The sequence below is a fragment of the Zeus faber genome, assembly GCF_960531495.2.
Source record: "Zeus faber genome assembly, chromosome: 7".
Taxonomy (NCBI): domain Eukaryota; kingdom Metazoa; phylum Chordata; class Actinopteri; order Zeiformes; family Zeidae; genus Zeus; species Zeus faber.
The window spans coordinates 12,347,164-12,367,122 of NC_137203.1; the positions used below are offsets into that span (position 1 = coordinate 12,347,164).

The 19,959-nt window shown below is 45.6% G+C and overlaps 1 protein-coding gene across 1 annotated transcript; it reads left to right on the top strand.

Annotated features, from left to right (window-relative positions):
• Nucleotides 1-1,593: 1,593 nt before the first annotated feature.
• On the top strand, nucleotides 1,594-2,883 carry htr1aa (5-hydroxytryptamine (serotonin) receptor 1A a; the record flags this gene model as incomplete). The annotated part of the gene is made up of 1 exon (XM_080003375.1): nucleotides 1,594-2,883. One exon carries the CDS (start codon nucleotides 1,594-1,596, stop codon nucleotides 2,881-2,883), a length of 1,290 nt encoding a protein of 429 aa, XP_079859501.1.
• Nucleotides 2,884-19,959: the final 17,076 nt, after the last annotated feature.

Consider the following 19,959-nt stretch of genomic DNA (forward strand, 5'->3'; position numbering starts at 1 on the left):
TGCATACAGTATGCTGTCTATATCGCTTGAAATTGAGATAAAGTCAACATATGTTAAGAACCTTCACATAAATGGCTATGGCTGTATTGTTTTCAAAACTCAATAATGTTGTGGTTCCAACAGACCCCGCGAACATTGGGTGAGTAAACAAAAACACGAACACCCCACAAGGGTTCAAATAATTCGCTGAGCAACGATCGGGGTCGTTCAACGTCTCGCGCGAAACCGATGACTGAAATTCAAATTGAGTATAATACTTATCTATCTTCGTGAAATGCATTTTGCTTCTCAAGTTTGCCATTGTTATTTTAGTGATGATGATTGTTATTATTATTATTATAATAATTATTATTATTATTATAGTGATTATTATTATTATTATTATTATTATTATTTTTATTATTATTATTATAGTGATTATTATTATTATTATTATGATTATTATTATTATTATTATTATTATTATTGTTATAGTGATGATTATTATTATTATTATTATTATTATCATCATTATTATTATTATTTTGCCTAAAGCACGTTAACCCTGAGTTGGGGTAGTTCTCGCTCTGACCACTAGATGGCAGCAGCCTGCCGCTCGGGCTGCGGTGTGTCGCTGTCAGTGGTGCTGAAACCACGGAGCGCGTGCTCTGATATGTATGTGTCGCTTCTTTTCTCACTTGGACTCAGGAACAAGTTGACCAAAAAAAAACAAAAAACCGAACCTGTCCATAAACATTTCTTTCTTTTTTTTTTTTTTTTTTAACTCACCCCGCTTTTCTTTTTTTTGTCATTTTGTTGTAAGAAAATTGAAAGAGCGAGCCCTCCCTCGTCCCCATCAAAAGAAAATGTTTAAATTGAAGTTGCGCAAAAAAGAACGACAAGTTAGAACTGAAATCGATTGCCGTGCGTCGCCGAGTTGCCTGCCAGCAATCGGTCCCGTTAACGCTCCTTCAGTAGACTTTGTATATACATTCAAAAAAAAAAAAGAAGACCGTCCGAACGAGCAGTGGGTACTGTGCGCTAACGAGACACCGCGGAGCGCCGCGCGTCGCCCCCAGCCGCTGTCTGCGGAGCGTCAGGCGCAGCGGAGGAACCAGACTCCAGCTCGACCTCCTCTCGGTCTGACGCGCCCAGAGCCGCTGGTATAAATACACGCAGAGCGTCACCAGCCTCATATCACTCGCAGTGCCAGTGAGCGCCCCAGCCGCCAACGCGCACAGCCAACTGCGCGCACAGCCCCCCGCACACACGCATACATACACACGCACACACATATAGACACAAACACAGACACACACGCAGGCACGCGCGCGCACACACACGCAGGCACGCGCACACACACACGCGCACACACACACACACACGCACACACACACACACACACACACACACACACACACACACACACACACAAACAAGTCTGCGTCATGCGCCCTAGGAGCGACGGCACGAACTCGGTAACTCCGATGGACCCAGGCAGTAAGCGGAGCAAGTCCTGATGTGAGAGACTGACTTGGGCCCCCCGGTTCCCCGACCCCCCACTCTGTCCCGGACAGGTGCGCGCCGAATGCGCCGCGTTGGAGTTGGAGAGCTATGGATTTTCTAACAAGCGCCAACAACAACCTCAACAACAGCAACGCGACCCCGGGGTTCTACCCCGACGGAGTGGTCGCGGACTGGGAGGCGGGTGAGAACGGCACGGCGTCGGGTTCTCCGCCGGACCTGGAGCTGAGCTACCAGGTCGTCACCTCCCTGCTTCTGGCCGCGCTCATCCTCTGCTCCATATTTGGCAACGCGTGCGTGGTGGCGGCCATCGCCCTGGAGAGATCTCTCCAGAACGTCGCCAACTACCTGATCGGCTCCCTGGCGGTGACGGACCTGATGGTGTCGGTGCTGGTGCTTCCCCTGGCGGCCCTCTATCAAGTTCTGAACAAGTGGACGCTGGGGCAGGAGGTCTGTGACATATTCATCTCTTTGGATGTACTGTGCTGCACGTCGTCCATCCTGCACTTGTGCGCAATAGCCCTGGACAGATACTGGGCCATCACGGACCCCATTGACTATGTCAACAAACGGACACCGCGACGCGCCGCGCTCCTCATCAGCGTCACCTGGTTAGTGGGCTTCTCCATCTCCATCCCTCCGATGTTGGGGTGGAGGAGTGCGGAGGACAGGGCGAACCCCGACGCGTGCACCATCAGCCAGGACCCGGGCTACACAATCTACTCCACTTTCGGGGCTTTTTACATCCCCCTCATCCTCATGCTTGTCCTCTACTGGAGGATATTTAGAGCTGCGCGGTTCCGGATTCGGAAGACGGTGAAAAAAACCGAGACGGCGAAAGTGTCGGACAAGAGCTTGGTGGTGTCTCCGGCGGTTTTCCACAAGAAAACCAACGGGGAGGTCGGGGACAAGGGCTGGAAGCGCAGCGCCGAGGCCAGGTCCGTCGGCTCGCCGTGCGTAAACGGCGCGGTGCAGCACGGAGAGGAGGGCGAGTCGCTGGAGATCATAGAAGTGATCAGCAACTCCAAGACGCACCTCCCGCTGCCCAACACGCCGCAGTCCTCGCACGGCCACGAGAACGTGAACGAGCGCACCGCGGAGGCGAAGAGGAAGATCGCGCTGGCCAGGGAGCGCAAAACCGTGAAGACCCTGGGGATCATCATGGGGACCTTCATCTTCTGCTGGCTGCCCTTCTTCATCGTGGCTCTGGTTCTGCCTTTCTGCGCGGAGGGCTGCTACATGCCCGACTGGCTGGCCGCGGTCATCAACTGGCTCGGATACTCCAACTCCCTCCTCAACCCCATCATTTACGCGTACTTCAACAAGGACTTCCAGACTGCTTTCAAGAAGATCCTCAAATGCAAATTTCACAGGCCTTGACCTAAAAAAAAAAAAAAACAGAAAAAAAACAAAGCATATAACATTTTGTGTTTGTGTTTACTTCATTTGGACAGCAGGAATTGTTTATTGACGATGAAACGCGGAGGAGAAAAAAAGAAACGTCACAGAGACACAATTCAGGGACTTTTACGCAGCGTGCTCGATGGATGGAGTCCGTGTAGGAGCCGGACAGCTGAAGTCAAGACGTTACATGAGTACATTGAGAGACTTTTATTTACCGTTCCAGCTCGGTGTTGTAGCTATATCGCCTCTATACGATGGTTCCCATCGTTGTATCACCATGCAAAACGTGTCATCCAATGTGCTGAGTCCATGCATCCCATCCAGGGACACGTAGGCTTTGCGTTTGACATCATGAGCTTTCTTAGAGCTGAAATAATAAAAGCAACGTAACTGAATCGGTGAGAAATCTGACTCCACACTAACCTTTCTTTAGAAACAATAAATATCACAGGGCGATAAGGAGAGCAAGGGGCCTGCCGTGGTTGTGAAAATAAGTCAATATGGGTGTAATAGACCTTTATTAATATTAACATACATCTTCAAGTAGCCTTTTGTAAGGGGCTGAGAATAAATTTTTCAGTATGTTGACATTTTTTTTCCCCCCATCAATTTGTTTGGCAGGCAGTATGGTTCCAGGGTAATTGGGTTATCAGTGCAGGGTGTATTGAGGCTTGAATATAAATCAGAGCATCTCGTCAGCCAATCCATCAACTCTATCCCTGCCTGAGTCAGGAGATTTGTTTTACTAGATATTACGTCCATGACATGACATAACGCGATAGCTATCGATCTATGTATCTGCCACCTTTAACTACCTGTCAGTCTGCCAATCCGTGGCTCTCAGGCTGGCCCTTCACTGTCTGCGAGAAAGAGAGTGAAAGGGAGCAAGAGAGAATGAAAGAGAATAAGGGTGAGATGGGGGGGGGGGAGGGGTGTATTGAAAAGTCGTCCAAAAAAAAAGGGGCATATCATTTGGCAGTCAATCAAATTAACGACATCAAGTCAAGGCACATGCATCAAGTCATACAAGTCAAAAATACAGCTGTATTCTCCTCTGGACCTCCAGTCCGGCGATTTGGGCGAGGACATGCCGGTTCTCAGTGGTTGGTCGGCAGAGCGTGGGCAGGTAGCGAGGGAGTGTTGCAGAGGACACAGGAAGCACACAAATACCTGCTGCAAAAGTTGCAGTGTCACATCGAAATGCCTAATTAAGAACCTATTTCACAGTCATGGCGTCACCTAAAAAAATCGTATTTCACTTTGTGATGATATTTCTGCTCCTAACCACCCAGGGGAAATTGTCCTTATAATGCAATAAACATGCAACTTGAAGTGTGTACTTAGCAGGACACCCTGACAACCCAATCCCCCGCTGACATCTGCAATATGGCCGATCCTGAGACCGCAGGTCGAACATTATTGACACTTTCATTGATTCCCTTTTTGCCAGATAGTTTACTGAGCCTCCCAGCCTAGCTTCACAAACACAAACACCAACGTCATGGTCAAACTTTATCATTAATTTATCTCATGTGTTAAGCTTTTAACTCTTTCAAGATTTTGTCTGATGTTGCAGGGAAAATAATATTTAGAAAGCATTTCGCCGAAATGCAATATCTGCAAATTGCAAGGATATAACAGGATGAAAGGGAAATATTGCATCAGCAATTACCATTAAAGGCTAGGGATCAATTATATAATATTTTACAATACTACCTTTAAGAAACATGACTATGAACTCACTGTGTGTTCTATGTAGGAGATGATGGTTTCTGGTAGGTTTATATAGAAACGGAAACACTCCTGACCCTGCATGAACCTACAGTGGTATTTGTAGCCTCTTGATGAAGCTTTGAGCTCATATAGAGCTTAGAAGGGCCCCATGGCGCGTTAGGGGCGGGAGGATTTCCCCGCCCCCGAGTCACAGAGTCGGGAAGGCACATTAAAATCATTACATTTTGTCCCAAGGCCCTGGATTACTAGCAGCCGCCCTGCACTGAACTGTCTCGTAACAGCAAAGCATCGTCCGCGTTAATCCCGCCCACTCTATGGTTTTTAAAAGTAGTTTGGTGCAGGTGACGACACTGGAGCCGCGTTTTTAGCCCGGATACACGACAGCGGGTTAAAGGAATTGAGCAGAATATCTCTTTATCGTCATTGTACAAGTAGGATACAACGAAATTTGTCCCCTGCATTTGACCCATCCTACACCCAGGAGCAGCGGGCGGGCACGGTGCAGCGCCCGGGGACACACTCCAGCTCTTTTGCCAGTGCCTTGGTCAGGGGCACCGACAAGAGAATTAACCCCTAACGTACATGTCTTTGGATGAAGAGCGGAGAAAAGGAGAGGAGAGGAGAGGGAGGAGGGGACAGGGGAAGTGATGAACAAAGAAAAGATGGAGATCATAGGAAAGGGAAGAGATGTGATCGTATAAATGATGAACATGGTATAAAAAAAGGGAAGATTATAGGAAAGGAAAGGAAAGGAGATGAGGAGGGGAAAAGAAGGAAAAGAAGAGGAAAGGATAAGAAACACAAGCAAAGAAAAGTAGAAGGAAGGGAATACAATGAAACGAAAGGAGACATGATAGTATAAATGATGAACATGTTAAAAAAAAAAAGGAAATACATAGGAAAAATAAGGAAAGGAGATGAGAGGAGGGGGAAGGAAAGGAAAGGAAAGGAAATGAAAGGAAGAGAACAGAAGGGGGAGGGAAGGAAAAGGAAAGGAAAGGGAATGCAAGGAAAGAAAGGACATTAGATAGGAACGTTGAAAAAAAGAGAAAGATTATCGGAAAGGAAAGGAGATGAGAAGGGGGAAGGAAAGGAAAGGAGATGAAAGGAAAGGAAACAAAACGGAAAAGGAAAGGAGATAAAAACAAGGAAAAGAAGAAAAAGAAAGGAAAAGAAGGGAAAGGAGAAATGATAGTATAAACGGTGAACATCTATCCATCTATAATTCTAGGAATCTCTACCTGTCTGTCTGTCTTTATATATATATACTGTATATGTATGTATGTATGTATGTACGTATGTATGTATGTACTATATGCATGTATGTATGTATGTATGTATGTATGTACTATATGCATGTATGTATGTATGTAAATACTATATGCATGTATATATGTATGTACTATATGCATGTATGTATGTACTATATGCATGTATGTATGTATGTATGTATGTACTATATGCATGTATGTATGTATGTATGTATGTATGTACTATATGCATGTATGTATGTATATATGTATGTACTATATGCATGTATGTATGTATATATGTATGTATGTATGTATGTACTATATGCATGTATGTATGTACTATATGCATGTATGTATGTATGTATGTACTATATGCATGTATGTATGTACTATATGCTTGTATGTATGTATGTATGTATGTACTATATGCATGTATGTATGTATGTATATATGTATGTATGTATGTACTATATGCATGTATGTATGTACTATATGCTTGTATGTATGTATGTATGTATGTATGTATGTCCTTTGATTATCTCGACAACCGTTCATCCGATGGACCTCACACTTGGGAGGTGTATTGCTGGGAACCCAAGGGCGTGCGGTGTCGAGTTTGGTGCAGTTGTACACGCGCCACGAAATAAACTTTTGTCCTGTTTCCTGACATCATCATCCAACATGTGAGGCGCGGGATGCACGCCTGGCATTGCTGACATGAGGGCAGAGGAAGGAGGCGCGAGCCGAGCGCCGGGGCGCGACTTTCGACGCCACGCGCACACGCGAAAAGACGGAGACCCCTGCAGGGCGAGCAGAGAGACACGACCTAAATGACTGACTGAAGAACCCTGGACTGATCCCCCTGAAGTTCTAACGTGCCGTCGTTTTCACATTTGGTGCTTATTCTTTATTGCAAAGTTGTCCTTACATTTTGTCAAACTGTGCCATTTTGAACGGGCATGCACTGGCAGTTTCCTCTTTTTGTTTAACCGTGCCATTAAAATGTCTTAGAAAGTCTCACATTTTGAACGGACATGTACTAGTGGTAAAACAAGGACGATTACAGGAAAGGAAAGGAGATGAGAGGAGGGGAAAGAATATGTTATATATGTTGTAAATTATGAACGTCGCAAAAAAAATAAAAAAATAAAAAAAGATTAGAGGAAAGGAAAGCAATGGAAAGGACACAAGACCAAAGCAGAAAAGAATAGAGGAGAGGAGAGGAGAGGAAAGGAAAGGAGATAAGTGCACGGGAAAGGAAGGGAAGCAGGAGGAGAGTAAACAAGGAGAGGAGGAGTGAAAGAAACAAGAACTCCCAGCTGGATTATGTAAATCAGTGGCACTTGCTGAAGGGATTATTCTGCTGATACCACATGTGCTCCACTGCCCTCCGGCCTCCGGACGGGAGAACAGCTACAGTAGATAGGTATATAAAGTATATACGTATATTAAAATCAGCGGCTGGATCTATCAAACTAATCAGCGATTCATCTGATCAGGTCTATACTCGAATACCTAAAATTACTATGACTTATAATATAATATATTTTGTAAAAGGATCATATACCGATCGTTATACAGTATGCATGAGCCCTAATCAGTACCGCAGCACTCTATCACTCTGTTATGTCAGGGCACTAGATATGATGAGTGCTTTTACTTTCAGAGCGGTACTTATACTTTTACCGAAGTAGAAAAGCCCATGTGATATTTTCACTTTTACTTTTTGTCATTTAGAAAATAATTTTAAGAAAATGTAAAATTACCTCTGGGGTCAGGTCTACATTTCATAACTATGTGTAGTGATAATCTCACGCAGGCAAAGTTATTCCCCAAAAAAGTGAACGGCCTTATTATTAATAAGCGAGCACAACAGTACTACCTTTTACCAGCTCTAAGTAGTCTCCTCACTCGAGCTGGAGAAGAGCGTCTGCTGCCACAGCTGCTGTCGTGCTCATGACTTGCTCTGTTTCAGTCAGCTTGGCTCCCAGTCGGTCTTTCCCACATGACAATCCACAGACTGCGAAAAATATTGAAAATTTTTTAATATTTGCCATTTTGTGATGGGTACGGCCAGGTGGGACTTCTGAGCAGATCGGGGAAAAACATGACACGAGCATCCCTCATACCACAGGGAAAACGATAATCTTGAGAACCATCAAAAACTTTCGGGACTTTGCTCGTGAGGGTGGGGGGGGGGGGGGGGGGGGGGGGGGGGTCGGGAAATCGGGCCCGAAATCGTCTTGATTACCTTGTCGTGTGTACCCCGCTTAAGTCTGTAGATTTTAGTTTTTCATTTCCGACACATTTCAGTGTCCTGAAAAGGACGGTGCGAGGCAACGAGGGCATCCTCAAATGGAGAGGAAATGAAAGATGGCCGACTTGATTGGCATTAAGCTCGGTTAGGTGGGGTCACCGGGCGGAGCAGTGTGTTCTCAGTCAGATGAAAATACATAAAAATATTCATATAAATATACAGTATATAAACCACTGTTGTGGGTGGAAAGCATTTCCAAGGTGTAGTTAAATCGACGTTTCCTTGTGTGAAGTTTCATAGATGAAGGAAAAGCCCCCCCAAAAAAAGAAATAAAATAAAATAAGAAAAGGCAAAAGATTTTTCTATATTTTCAAAAGCGTGCCAGTCTGAAAATAAACAGCATTTTTTTTTTTGTTTTTTTTCCCCCTTGGCTTTCATCAGTCGGCAGCGCCACGGGCTTCAAGCGAGCAAGCGGGAGAAATTGTCAGGGAAATTAGAGACGTTAAAAACTCACAAAATAGAAAAGAAAAAAAAGAGAAAAGGAATCAAAGTGGTAGGTACAGGCAAGAGCTGAGGGGGAAACAAAACGAGGTACAGGAGGGACGTTCAAGGGGAGAGAGAGAGAGAGAGAGGGAGAGAGAGAGAGAGAGAGAGAGAGGGAGAGAGGGGGAGGAAGAAAGAAGAATGAAGACGAGGTAGAGGGCTGAATTCTCCAGGGCTTTTCTGATGCGTCAGGGAGTTCTGTCAGGAATCTCACAACACGCCACAGGCTCCATCCCTCCACGCCCCCCTCCCCATCCACCCATCCATCCCCTCCCTGCCTCTCTCTCTCTCTCCCTCTCACTCATTCTCTCTTCTTTGTCCAAACATGAGACGGGCGGCAGAAAACTCCCTGCGACGTGAAGAAATGAGCGTGTGGTCTGTGTTTGGAGGCTTCCACTGCTGAACAGACACATGAGTCACAGCAGCTCAGTGGTGGATCTGCTGTGGGGAGAGAGAGAGAGAGAGAGAGAGAGAGAGAGAGAGAGAGAGAGAAGCCCCTTTCCCACTTGCACTGAAAGTCATAAATCCACTGGCAATGTTCCCTGTTGGCGCCCTGTGTGTTGATGTTCCGTAAAAGTCGTTCGCCGAAATCTCCCCGCTCTGGACCCTGTATCATTTTGGGGGAAAATGTCGGTACAGCTGTGAATGGAAGTGTGTGTGAATGGGAGCAGTAACAATGCCGTAAAGTAGGGGTGGAGCCGAATCCAAAAAAAGCAGTATACGTTTTTTTTTGGAATATTTATTTCGTACAAATGTAAAACAAAATAAAAAAATTGTTTTCTGGAAGAAAAAGAAAACATTCTGAAATGGGGCGAGTTTGGTGTGAACCGTGGGGCTCGTCCTCAAAGAGGAGAAACTGAAACACGTCCAGTCTCTACACAGACAGGTCTTTATATTCTTAAATTGTATTATTTTTCCTCTAAAAAAATGCCTCAGACCCGAGATGTGTCTTTTACCGTTAGGGGTGCGGTGCAGGGACATCGGGCACAAGCGCTTGGCTTGAGTGCTGGAGGGAGCGAGCCGACAGGGAGAGGGAGAACGGGTGGAGAACGGGTGGAGAACGTTTCTTCTCCGGAGGCAGAGAGTGGAGGACACGTTGAAAATGATCAAAGATCAAAGATTTAACCCCAACCCCAACTTTGGGGTTGAGAAAGAGAGAGAGAGAGAGAGGCGTGTCTTCTCCTCTATCTGTCTCTCTCTATCCTTTTCTCTCTTCCTTTTTCCATTTCTCTCTCTCGCATTCTTTCTCCCTCCCACACTCTCCTTACCTCTCTCTCATTCTCTTTACCTCACTCCCTCACAGTCTACCCCTCTATCTCTCTCCGTCATTCTCTCTACCTCACTGCCTCGCTCTCTCAGCCTCTCTCCCTCTTCCTCTCTCTCACGCTCATTCTCTCTAGCTCTCTCTCTCTGCCTCAAACTCTATCTTTCTCATTCCCTCTGCATCTGCTTTCTCCCTCTCTTTCGTGCTACCTCTCTTTCTCATTCTCTGTACCTCACTCCCTCTCGATTCAGTGGTCTTTATTGGCATGGGGGAAATATATGTTTACGTGAAAACTGAAAATCTCTCTTATTCTCTCTCCCAACCTCACACACACACACGCAGATGCACACGCACACTCTCTCTCTCTCTCTCTCTCTCTCTCTCTCTCTCTCTCTCTCTCTCTCTCTCTCTCTCTATTAGACAGTTGAGCTTGATTACTATAGATGTGGTGCTTAAATTGTAAACTGTTTTATCCCAAAAACTCTGCCAGTGCTATGCAGACCGGGAAGCCCATTATATTAATAACGATCACATATACACACGCACACATGAAAATTCATGAACAGACATGAAAGCAGACAGAGCCATGCAACACAATTTCGGGGTTCACCCGTAAAGCAATAACAGAGAAGATAATTAAAAATGCTTTTCTATCACATTCTGTCACAGCCCAATTCAAAAGCAGAGGAAACTGCTGTGAAACGGTGCAGCACCGTCTCCAACCACAGAGGGAGACATACAATGTTTATTTTCAAAGAAGCTTCTGACGGAACGGCTCCATGAACTTCAGCCATCAACAAAAGGTACTGTTCGCTGCTCAGATTAGAGATTCACAGTCCATCTCCTTTATTGCTCTCGTTTAAATCTCTCCCAGAGGACCAAAGTTTTTTGCTTCAGCACCAAAACTAAGACAAGGTCAAAATATCAGGGTGAGAAAATGAAAATATCAGGCTGAATATAAAACAATGGCTCTGTGACACATGGCATTGTGGAAGCAGGGGCCACTCCGATCAAATGCCGCCCGGCTCCGCTCGCCTGGAGCCAGAGAATTAATTTGCAATGGCTCATCTCTGAATGAGCTCAGGTGGTAAGTGAGGACCGGGGGGCATGCTGGGAGGAGGGCATGCGGGGAAGAGGGCATGCTGGGAGGAGGGCATGCGGGGAGGAGGGCATGTGGGGAGGAGGGCATGCGGGGAGGAGGGCATGCTGGGAGGAGGGCATGCGGGGAGGCAGCGCTGGGAAGGTTGGCCGGTTCTCCATCAAAGGCGTTTCATTATCGCTCCACATGTAAATTAATCAATTGCAAATCATGACCTCGGTGTGTTAATGTGTGTCTAAACAAAGGGTAAAATATATATATATATATATATACTGTATGTATATATAAAAATAACTTGGTATAAATTAAAACAATTTATATGAAAATATCTATTATATATTGTGGTGTGGGGTACGACACAGAACTTGGGTACAGATAACACAGACACAGATTTATTGTCTCTCAAACAAAAATGACTCAACATAAAGTGCAGGACTCCCTGGTCTAGCGCTCCAAGCGAATTGGGTGAAGCCCTCCCAGACGGTCACGGGTCCTCCGGCGGCCCGGTGTTTTCCTACTCCACCTCTGCAGTGTACAGCAGGTATTAGTGGGTCGACATCCAGCATGAACTCACCTCTGCTACTTGTGCTTGCTCCTCTTCAAGAGCCTCTGACGAGCCCTGATGTGCTGGGGATGGAGGTTGGTTGGCAGATGAGTATTGTTGGGTGTGTTTCCAGACTGTCCCCCACAGTTCTGCTGGTTGCCTCTGTCCAAGGTGCTAGAGCGATGGTGAGGGCCGATGCTACGATGGGTTTCAGGCTCTGGTGTTACAGTATATAAAACAATATATATGTATATATAAATATAAACATATATATATATATATATATATATATATATATATACACACACATATATACACACATACTGATCAGCCCCAACATTCAAATCACTGACAGGTGAAGTGAAAAACATGGATCAATAGCACCTGTCAAGGGGTGGGATATATTAGGCAGCAGGCGAACAGTCAGTTCTTGAAGTTGATGTGTTTGAAGCAGGAAGAATGGGCAAGTGTAAGGATCCGAGTGACTTTGACAAGGGCCAAATTGTAATGGTTAGACGGCAACTCTTGTAAGGTGTTCCCAGTATGCAGTGGTTAGTACCTACCAAAAGTGGTCTGAGGCGATTCGGTGAACTGGTGACAGGGTCATGGGCACACATGGACTCGTCGATGCACGTGGGGAACGAAGTCTAGCTCGTCTGGTCTGATCCCACAGAAGATCCACTGTAGCACAAATTGGTGAAAAAGTTAATGCTGCTATGATAGAAAGGTGTCAGTACACACAGTGCATCACAGCTTGCTGTGTGTGACACTGTGTAGCCACAGACCGGCCAGAGTGTCCATGCTGACCCCTGTCCTCCGCCGAAAGCACCTACAATGGACATGTGAGCGTCAGAACTGCACCATGGCGCAATGGAAGAATGTGGCCTGGTCTGATGAATCACGTTTTCGTCTACATCATGTGGATGACTGGGGTTAGGGTCTGATCTAATGGAGCATCAGTGGGATGTGCTTGAACAACAAGCCCGATCTATGGGGGTCCCATCTCGCAACTTACAGGACTTAAAGGATCTGCTGCTAACGTATTGGTGCCAGATACTACAGGACACCTTCAGAGGTCTTGTTGAGTGCATGCATCAACGGGTCAGAGCTTTTTTAGTGGCTCGAGGCAGAGCTACACAATATTGGTGGTTATTAGTTGTGGTTTTCATGTTGTGACGGATCGATATAAAAATATATATATATATATAAATATATTTATTGTCGGAATGATGCCACCTCCATGGCACACCATATGCCTCATGGTCTCCACGCGATCAGCGCCTGCTTCGACTTGAACAAATGACACCCCTACCTGGGCAAAGATGCCTGGGGAAAGAACCAAGGCAATACCAACGTACAGAGAATGAGGTGACCCCTCCTGAGGCAAGGCTGAGAGGAGTGTAAAGACCAGAGCTCAGACAAAGAAGGAAGAAGACAAGCCTGCTGGAGGCCGCAGGGGTGAACAAGATTGTCAGCCACCAAAGTTGAAGGGGACACCCGATGTCACAGCACCACAGCCACAACAGTGGAGGGGGGAGAAAAGGATCCCGATTGTTGCAGCTCTCCTCACTAAGGACTAAGAGTGCTGAAATCCCTGCTGATCTACGTGGGGAAGTAGAGAGGTCGGAACGTGCAGAAGGTTGTCAACCGAGCATCTTCGACTGGGAGTTACCGTTGCCAATGTTCGATGAGTAAAACGCACTTAAGCATGATGCATTGCAATAGCGATGTTCTCGTAATCTTTCTATGATTTCCCATGATTTGAAATATGAAGATGAAATAACAGCTGATTCATGGTATAATGCAATGATTAGAGTGACACATGATTTACACTGCAATGATTCGTATAATTCATAGTAAAATGCAATGAATCGAATGAGTAGAAGATAATGATTTAATGGTCATGATTTAAATGTATAAGAATGCATGATTAAAGATAGTGACTTAATGATTACAATGATAATTATTATTATTATATTTTTTATTTTATTTTTATCTTTCTTTTTTTAAACCTGTGCTGTCAGCATGCTTGCCATACAACACAGAGTATTTGTATGCCATTGCATCTAGGACAGAGTTAGTCTGCAAGTGCGAGAGGTGACTCGTCCTCAGGCCAATCACGCCCTCCCAACCCAACGTCGGAGGTAGACCTGTACGTGGAGGCTGAGCTGAGGGAGGTGGGAGGTTCCATAGAACCAGCCCCGGGCATATACCCAAACCTCCCCCAGGCTCTCCTCAGGGTACAGCAGGTGAAAAAGCTCACAGAGATGCTCAACACTCCCGTCCTAGAGCCAGGAGAGGCTGAAGTGAGAGATGGCCTCGGAGGCTCAGAGGTTCTGGAGGGGAATGTAGAAGAGGCCTCGCGGAGTGAGACCTAAGGAGTCATCACGTAGATCGCTTCCTCTAAGATCGAGATTCGACCCCTTGGAGGCTGGATGTACAGCTGCTGAGAAAAAAAAAAAAAAAAAGGCACACGGAAAAAAAATAGCCCTGCGAGGTTGACCTTGGCACACACACACACTCATAGGGAGAGGCAGAAGCTGTCTCCTTGGAGAGAAAAAATATGAGGGAGAACAGCTGAGTTAAAAGTTGAATTCTGAAAAAGTGGGGGCTCCTGAGAATTGTCTCTGAAAAGAGAGGTTTTTTTATATTCCATTTCTTTATTTTTTAATCAAGTTCTTTCTTTTTTTTCCATTTCTTCTTCAAGTTTTTTCCCCGTTAAATAAATAACCAATGAACAGAAAGGAGGGTACGAGACGGCCTACTGGGGCTGCATACTTTTGGATAAAGGTTTGGAAGTGTACAGGCGAAAAGGTCGGGTCCCAGGTACAGCGCAAACCGGAGAAGCCTCGGCAGTCCTGGAAGGACTACTGTAGCTCGAGAAAAGGAAGATTAAGAAGGCAAGGCAAGATAATGGCAGCTTATGACAAAGCTTTTATTGTGGTCAGATCTGGCAAGAAAATGGGTTCGAGGGGGCAAAAGGAAAATAAGTGGCTCACCATCACCTATGGAAGAAGTTTCCAGAGTCAAAAGTTGAATTTAACCTTAAGAGTGATACATCAGAAAACACACACTGAAGGAGCACATAGGCGAGGCAATGCGGAAGTTGACCGCTTTGTAGTTCAAAGTTCAAAGTTCAAAGTGTACTTAATTGTCAATCGTACCATGCAACACGTAATTACACAGAGGATCGAAATTGCGTTTCCCCATACTCCAAATGTGCAAGTAATATTTGTAACACACAACATATAACATGAAAGTGAAAAAAGACAACAACAATAGACACAACAACACAACAAGACTAAGGATAGTCTCAACAGTTCTGAAGAGTCATTTCAGTCGGTAACGAGAGGTGCGAAAAGACATCTAAGGGAAAGGTGGTCCCACAAGATAGCGTCAAGCCGGTAGTACGGGCAGTGCATGAAATGTGGGCCATGCAGGCATGCTACCCACACGGACAGAACTGGAAAAATTGCAACTTTGGACTCGTGAGCGTCACGCCCGTTAGGTTCTCGGAGAATGTTTGGATATTGTACAGTCAGTACAGTGCAGGTCGGAGAGACCAAAAGGTGAACAGCCAGACATTCAAGCACCATTCCCTGGGGCTCGGTTTGCATGGATGTGCTCTCACAATCGAGAGGGATCGTGGGGCACGCACAAGAGCAAGAGAGAGCTTCCCCTTTTTGGCCAGTGAAACGGGCAGGCAGTGTGCGTGGCTGGAGGCCTGCACACGAGAGTTCTCAGTGCAGGGGCATTGGAAGTGTAGTGTCGGCCCCTGGGAGAAGGTCAAAATAGAGGTGAAAAGCAGCTATTGGTGCTCGTAGACTCTATGTCAGGGTACGTTAGACTTGGGCAACTGGACGATTTTATCGGCAACCAGCGATTGGCTGAGTCCATTGCTGGTTGTTTTTTGAAGGCAATTTTTGGGCGATTTTTGTCCTTTTATCTGGCTTATTTAATGACCTGTAAAGCGCAATTCATTCCGTGTCGCTTGTATTCCATGTCTTCCAGGTCATTCTGAAATGCGAAATCTTTCTCTCTCCCTTTGGTTCAGTTCAGGTCGTTTCACATAACGGAGGAACGCCGCGGTGGTGCAGAGCACACTCAGACACAGCTGTTACTGGGGGGTGGGGGGCCAGTCCTGGGGAAGCCGCAGCCACCACCTCCTCTTCTGGGGAGCCCCAGACCAGGACGGTCTTTCTCTGGGATAATAACACGATTTGATCCTTTGCTCCTCCGCTGTTTATCCTTTGTTGAGGGATTTTAGAAATGGAAAAGAAAAAAAAAACGGCTAATTAAGCGATTGTTTTAACCAAACCAGTGAGCCAGTGGCAGTGAGAACCGGTGCGCTATCCATGGCCGCGTTTGCAAAGACGGAAAATTACTCATATTACGTCCTTCGTCTTACCATAAATGATTGCAGCGGGAGAGGCGCATCCGGGCACCCGCGATCTGCTCCATTCCCTGCCCCCCCTACGGAACCTATATCAACAATCGCCAATTGTTGATATAGTTGCTAGAAAATAGCTCAGCTCAGCATCAACTAGAAATCAGACATCGTAGTCATGAAACTCGGTAGCAATACGGTTTTGCTATTTGGATATTTGGTTTGGCTATTTGCTTTTGGATGTGGGACGGACAAGCCCACAAGAATCAATGGAAAGCCCAAAGATTTAGATATGGATATAAAAGCAGCTGACCAGCTGCAGTTGCTGGGCATTCTGCTCCAATCACGGATGTGATAATATCCAGGAAGGGATCATGGCAAGCCAAAGTCGCCTCCGGAGAATTGGATCGAATCCCGCAGACTGAAGGCTGTTCGGTTCCAGAATTAATTTGGTGATATCGACAGGACATCTGGTGTACAGCACTGCGCAGCGTAACCGAAGCCTGGGTTCCCTGGACGAGGAAACAGGTCGTTCTGCGGATACAGTCACCCGAGCTGTAAGAGGAAGCAGGAGCGCTTGATCAGTGCATCTCTTTTCTCTCGAAATTAGATTGAATCAGAGAAGTAGGGGAAATAAGTAGGGTATTTCTTTTTTGATTTTAAATGTATTTTCATTCATTCTGGAGCCACGGGGCCAAGACCATTGTTCGGTGGATGGAGAACCAGGCTGTTTCTGGGAACGCTGCCAAATGGAGCAGATAGAGACCTTGAATGTCCTTGGACCAGGAGTGCTCTGTTCTGGCTTAATTAGATGAAATCGGAAAGGATTGGGTATGGTTGTCATTTAATTATTTTACTAAACTTTAAATGTGTGCCGCGACACGGGACTTACAGGGCCTTTTTTGTTTTGTTGAAACATACAAAAATAGGGTTGCCCCCTGAAAGTCAACGAGTTGAATGATCGGTCAGAAACCTGTGTCAGAAAGTCGTGTTTCTATTTTGTCATTCAGTGTGCATTACAATAACAGGATAAAACAGATTACAAAATGCACAGGGATAACATCTCAATGAGGAATTATAAATAAGGGGAATAATAAATGTGTTTTTATATGTGAGAATGGACATGGCTCTATGTGTGCCCCATTCCTCCAAATAAAAACAACTGAAAACCCTGTGGGGGCCAGGGCAGGGAGGAACTGGGCACGACTCGAGGACACGTTAACAGTATTTTACGAGCATAACGCATGGAGAGGGGGTGATCGGAAAGGGCCGCAGAGAAAGCGTTCCCATTACGCACGGTGTACGTAGAATATAAACACTGTTCTGGCGCGGCCAATGCCGGCACCCAGTCGCTGGCTCGCTCCTTGTTTGTACCGTCGGAGAGGGAGATATTGTAGGTGCGAATCCGATTCGACTGACAAAATTCTGAGTGGGGTATAGCCATAAAATATAATAATCTAAAAACACACCATTTCTATTTGTTTTATTTGGAGAAATGGGCAACGCTTGTGCCGGATCCAATCTGGGAGGTCCCGGAACATGATCCGGCAGGATCCAGCACAAATTAATCCCTGTATATATATTTTATATATGCTGTATATCGTATCCAGCATTGCCGTCTATGAACACGATTTATAACCAGTATCCTATTTTTTTTTTTTTACTTGTGTCTCCTCTCTCTGTCTCTGAAATCCAAACATCCTCATCGATCCCTTCGGTTTCTTTGGCATTTTGCCTCCAATAAAAATGTTTTTATTGCGGCTTAATAGGTCTTCAGTTTTATCACCTCGACAGTTTCTTTTACATTCTCTGAGACAATGCCACTCCCTTCTGACCTGCTGTCACACACACGCACGCACGCACGCACGCGCACAAACAAAGACGAGATTCCACTTAGATTCATTTGGGGATGGTTCCATTTCCATCCAATTGGCTGACCTAAATGGTCACAAAACCAAAATTGGAATCTGTTGCTCACAAAACTCAAAAGAAAAATAAGCCTTTGAAAAAACTAAAAAACAGAATGAATTTCCCTTGCTGTTTCCAGTTTCAAGAGTCATATCAAGCGCTCAGTGGAAGAATTATGTCACAGAAGGAACAGTTAGTCTAAATGGAGACAGCCGGGAGGCTGGTGTGAGGAATCTTTGATCAATTGTTTGCTGCCCTGCAGCAGAGACTTAGAAAGTGTAAAACAGCCGTTGAGAGGCAGTGGAAAAAGGCTCTGACTGGTGGAACTCCGGCCCAAAGAGAATGCCGCAAATCTCAGAATTAGAAGTGGCACGATTCTCCAAATCCACGATTCGATTTGACTCGTGATTTTAAGGTCACGATTCGAAACAACATTCGAAACAACATTTTTTCCAGCATGACGGCTATGCCATTTTTAAGCCCCTTTCACACGTAGTTCCCAGTAAATTACAGGTAACCTTTACGGCACGGCTAATGAGTTTCGCTATTCACACATGCAGTTGCATTTAGGAACATTTTTGTCTTGCGCCTTTTTTACACATGCCATGATAATGCCGGAATATATGGGGCAAGGGAAAGTCCAGCAAAATTCACCCGGCTGGTCCGCACCTCCCACAGCGGAGACGGAAAGACAGAGCAGCAGCGCACAAAGCTCATTCGCTTGTGCTCACAAAGACAATGTATGTGGATGTAGCACGGAAATGAAAATAAAAATTCCCATATTCCCCCACCATAAAGGTCCCACGCCTTGGCCGGCATGAGACCTTCTATTGTGATTCATGGGATCTTTCATCGCTTTCATTGTGTCAGTGGGATTCATGAGACCCTCCGAGTCTTGTGCAAAATGACCATTTTCAAGCATGCAAAGTGAGAGAGCGGAACTCCTGCAGTGCACACAGCGGCGGCGGCACAGCTGCACACTCGCTCCCTCTCCCATGTGGAAAACAGTACCGTAAGTTTTTTATTTTATTTTGAACGATTTGAATAGACGTTTTTGGAAAACAGTAAAGATTTTAGAATGTTTTCAATGGGCTATTACAAAAAAAAAGTTTTTCTGTTTTACTGTTGCCAAGAAGAACACAGAGTCGGCACATTTTAACATCCCCCGTTTGTAAATGTGTTTAAATAGCATGGAGGAGGCGAGGGCTCAACCCGAGGCGCGGGGGCTCGAGCTGGGGAAGCTGCTGCACTAGAAACATGTAAATGTGTAATTGCATAAATGTTTTCTTTCAAGCATGCAATCCACATGGGTTCCAATATACTGTACAGCTGCACCAATATATCTCTTATTTTGTGTGTGTGTGTGTGTGTGTGTGTGTGTGTGTGTGTGTGTGTGTGTGTGTGTGTGTGTGTGTGTGTGTGTGTGTGTGTGTGTGTGTGTGTGCATTGGTTGCTTGGTTAGGCGCCCCAAGGGCGTAGATATTGCTCTATATGACAATCACACCATAGTAAGCAAGGCATTGGTTGTGTTCTGATGGATTTCTATGCGTGTGTAAGTATTTATGTTTGTCTATATATTTGTATGTGTGTGTGCGTGTGTATTTGTGCACCGTTTGGCTGTTGACTCATACAATCGGACAGCAGCAGTGCAGCCCCCATGGCAAAGTCTCATTCTCTCCATTAGTCTATGTCACAGTGCAGCTCCAGCTCGGTTGATCTAAAGGATAAGAGCCGTCGTGCACTCCATCATGCACATGCGAGGTCTCTAAAAGAGGCCAATTAGACACATGAAACATCGATAGCAGCCATGGGGTTTATCTTTTTCTCATCTGACAGGGCCTGATGAAAGGCACACGGAGCCAGAATAAACTGAGGGTGCAGCGCAGAACGGCATATGGGAAATCACACATGTGAATTTCCCCGACCTCCCAACTAAAGTGGCTAAAGTTTATTGGGGAAAAACACACACACACACACACACACACACACACACACACACACACACACACACACACACACATACACACACACACACACACACACACACACACACACACACACAC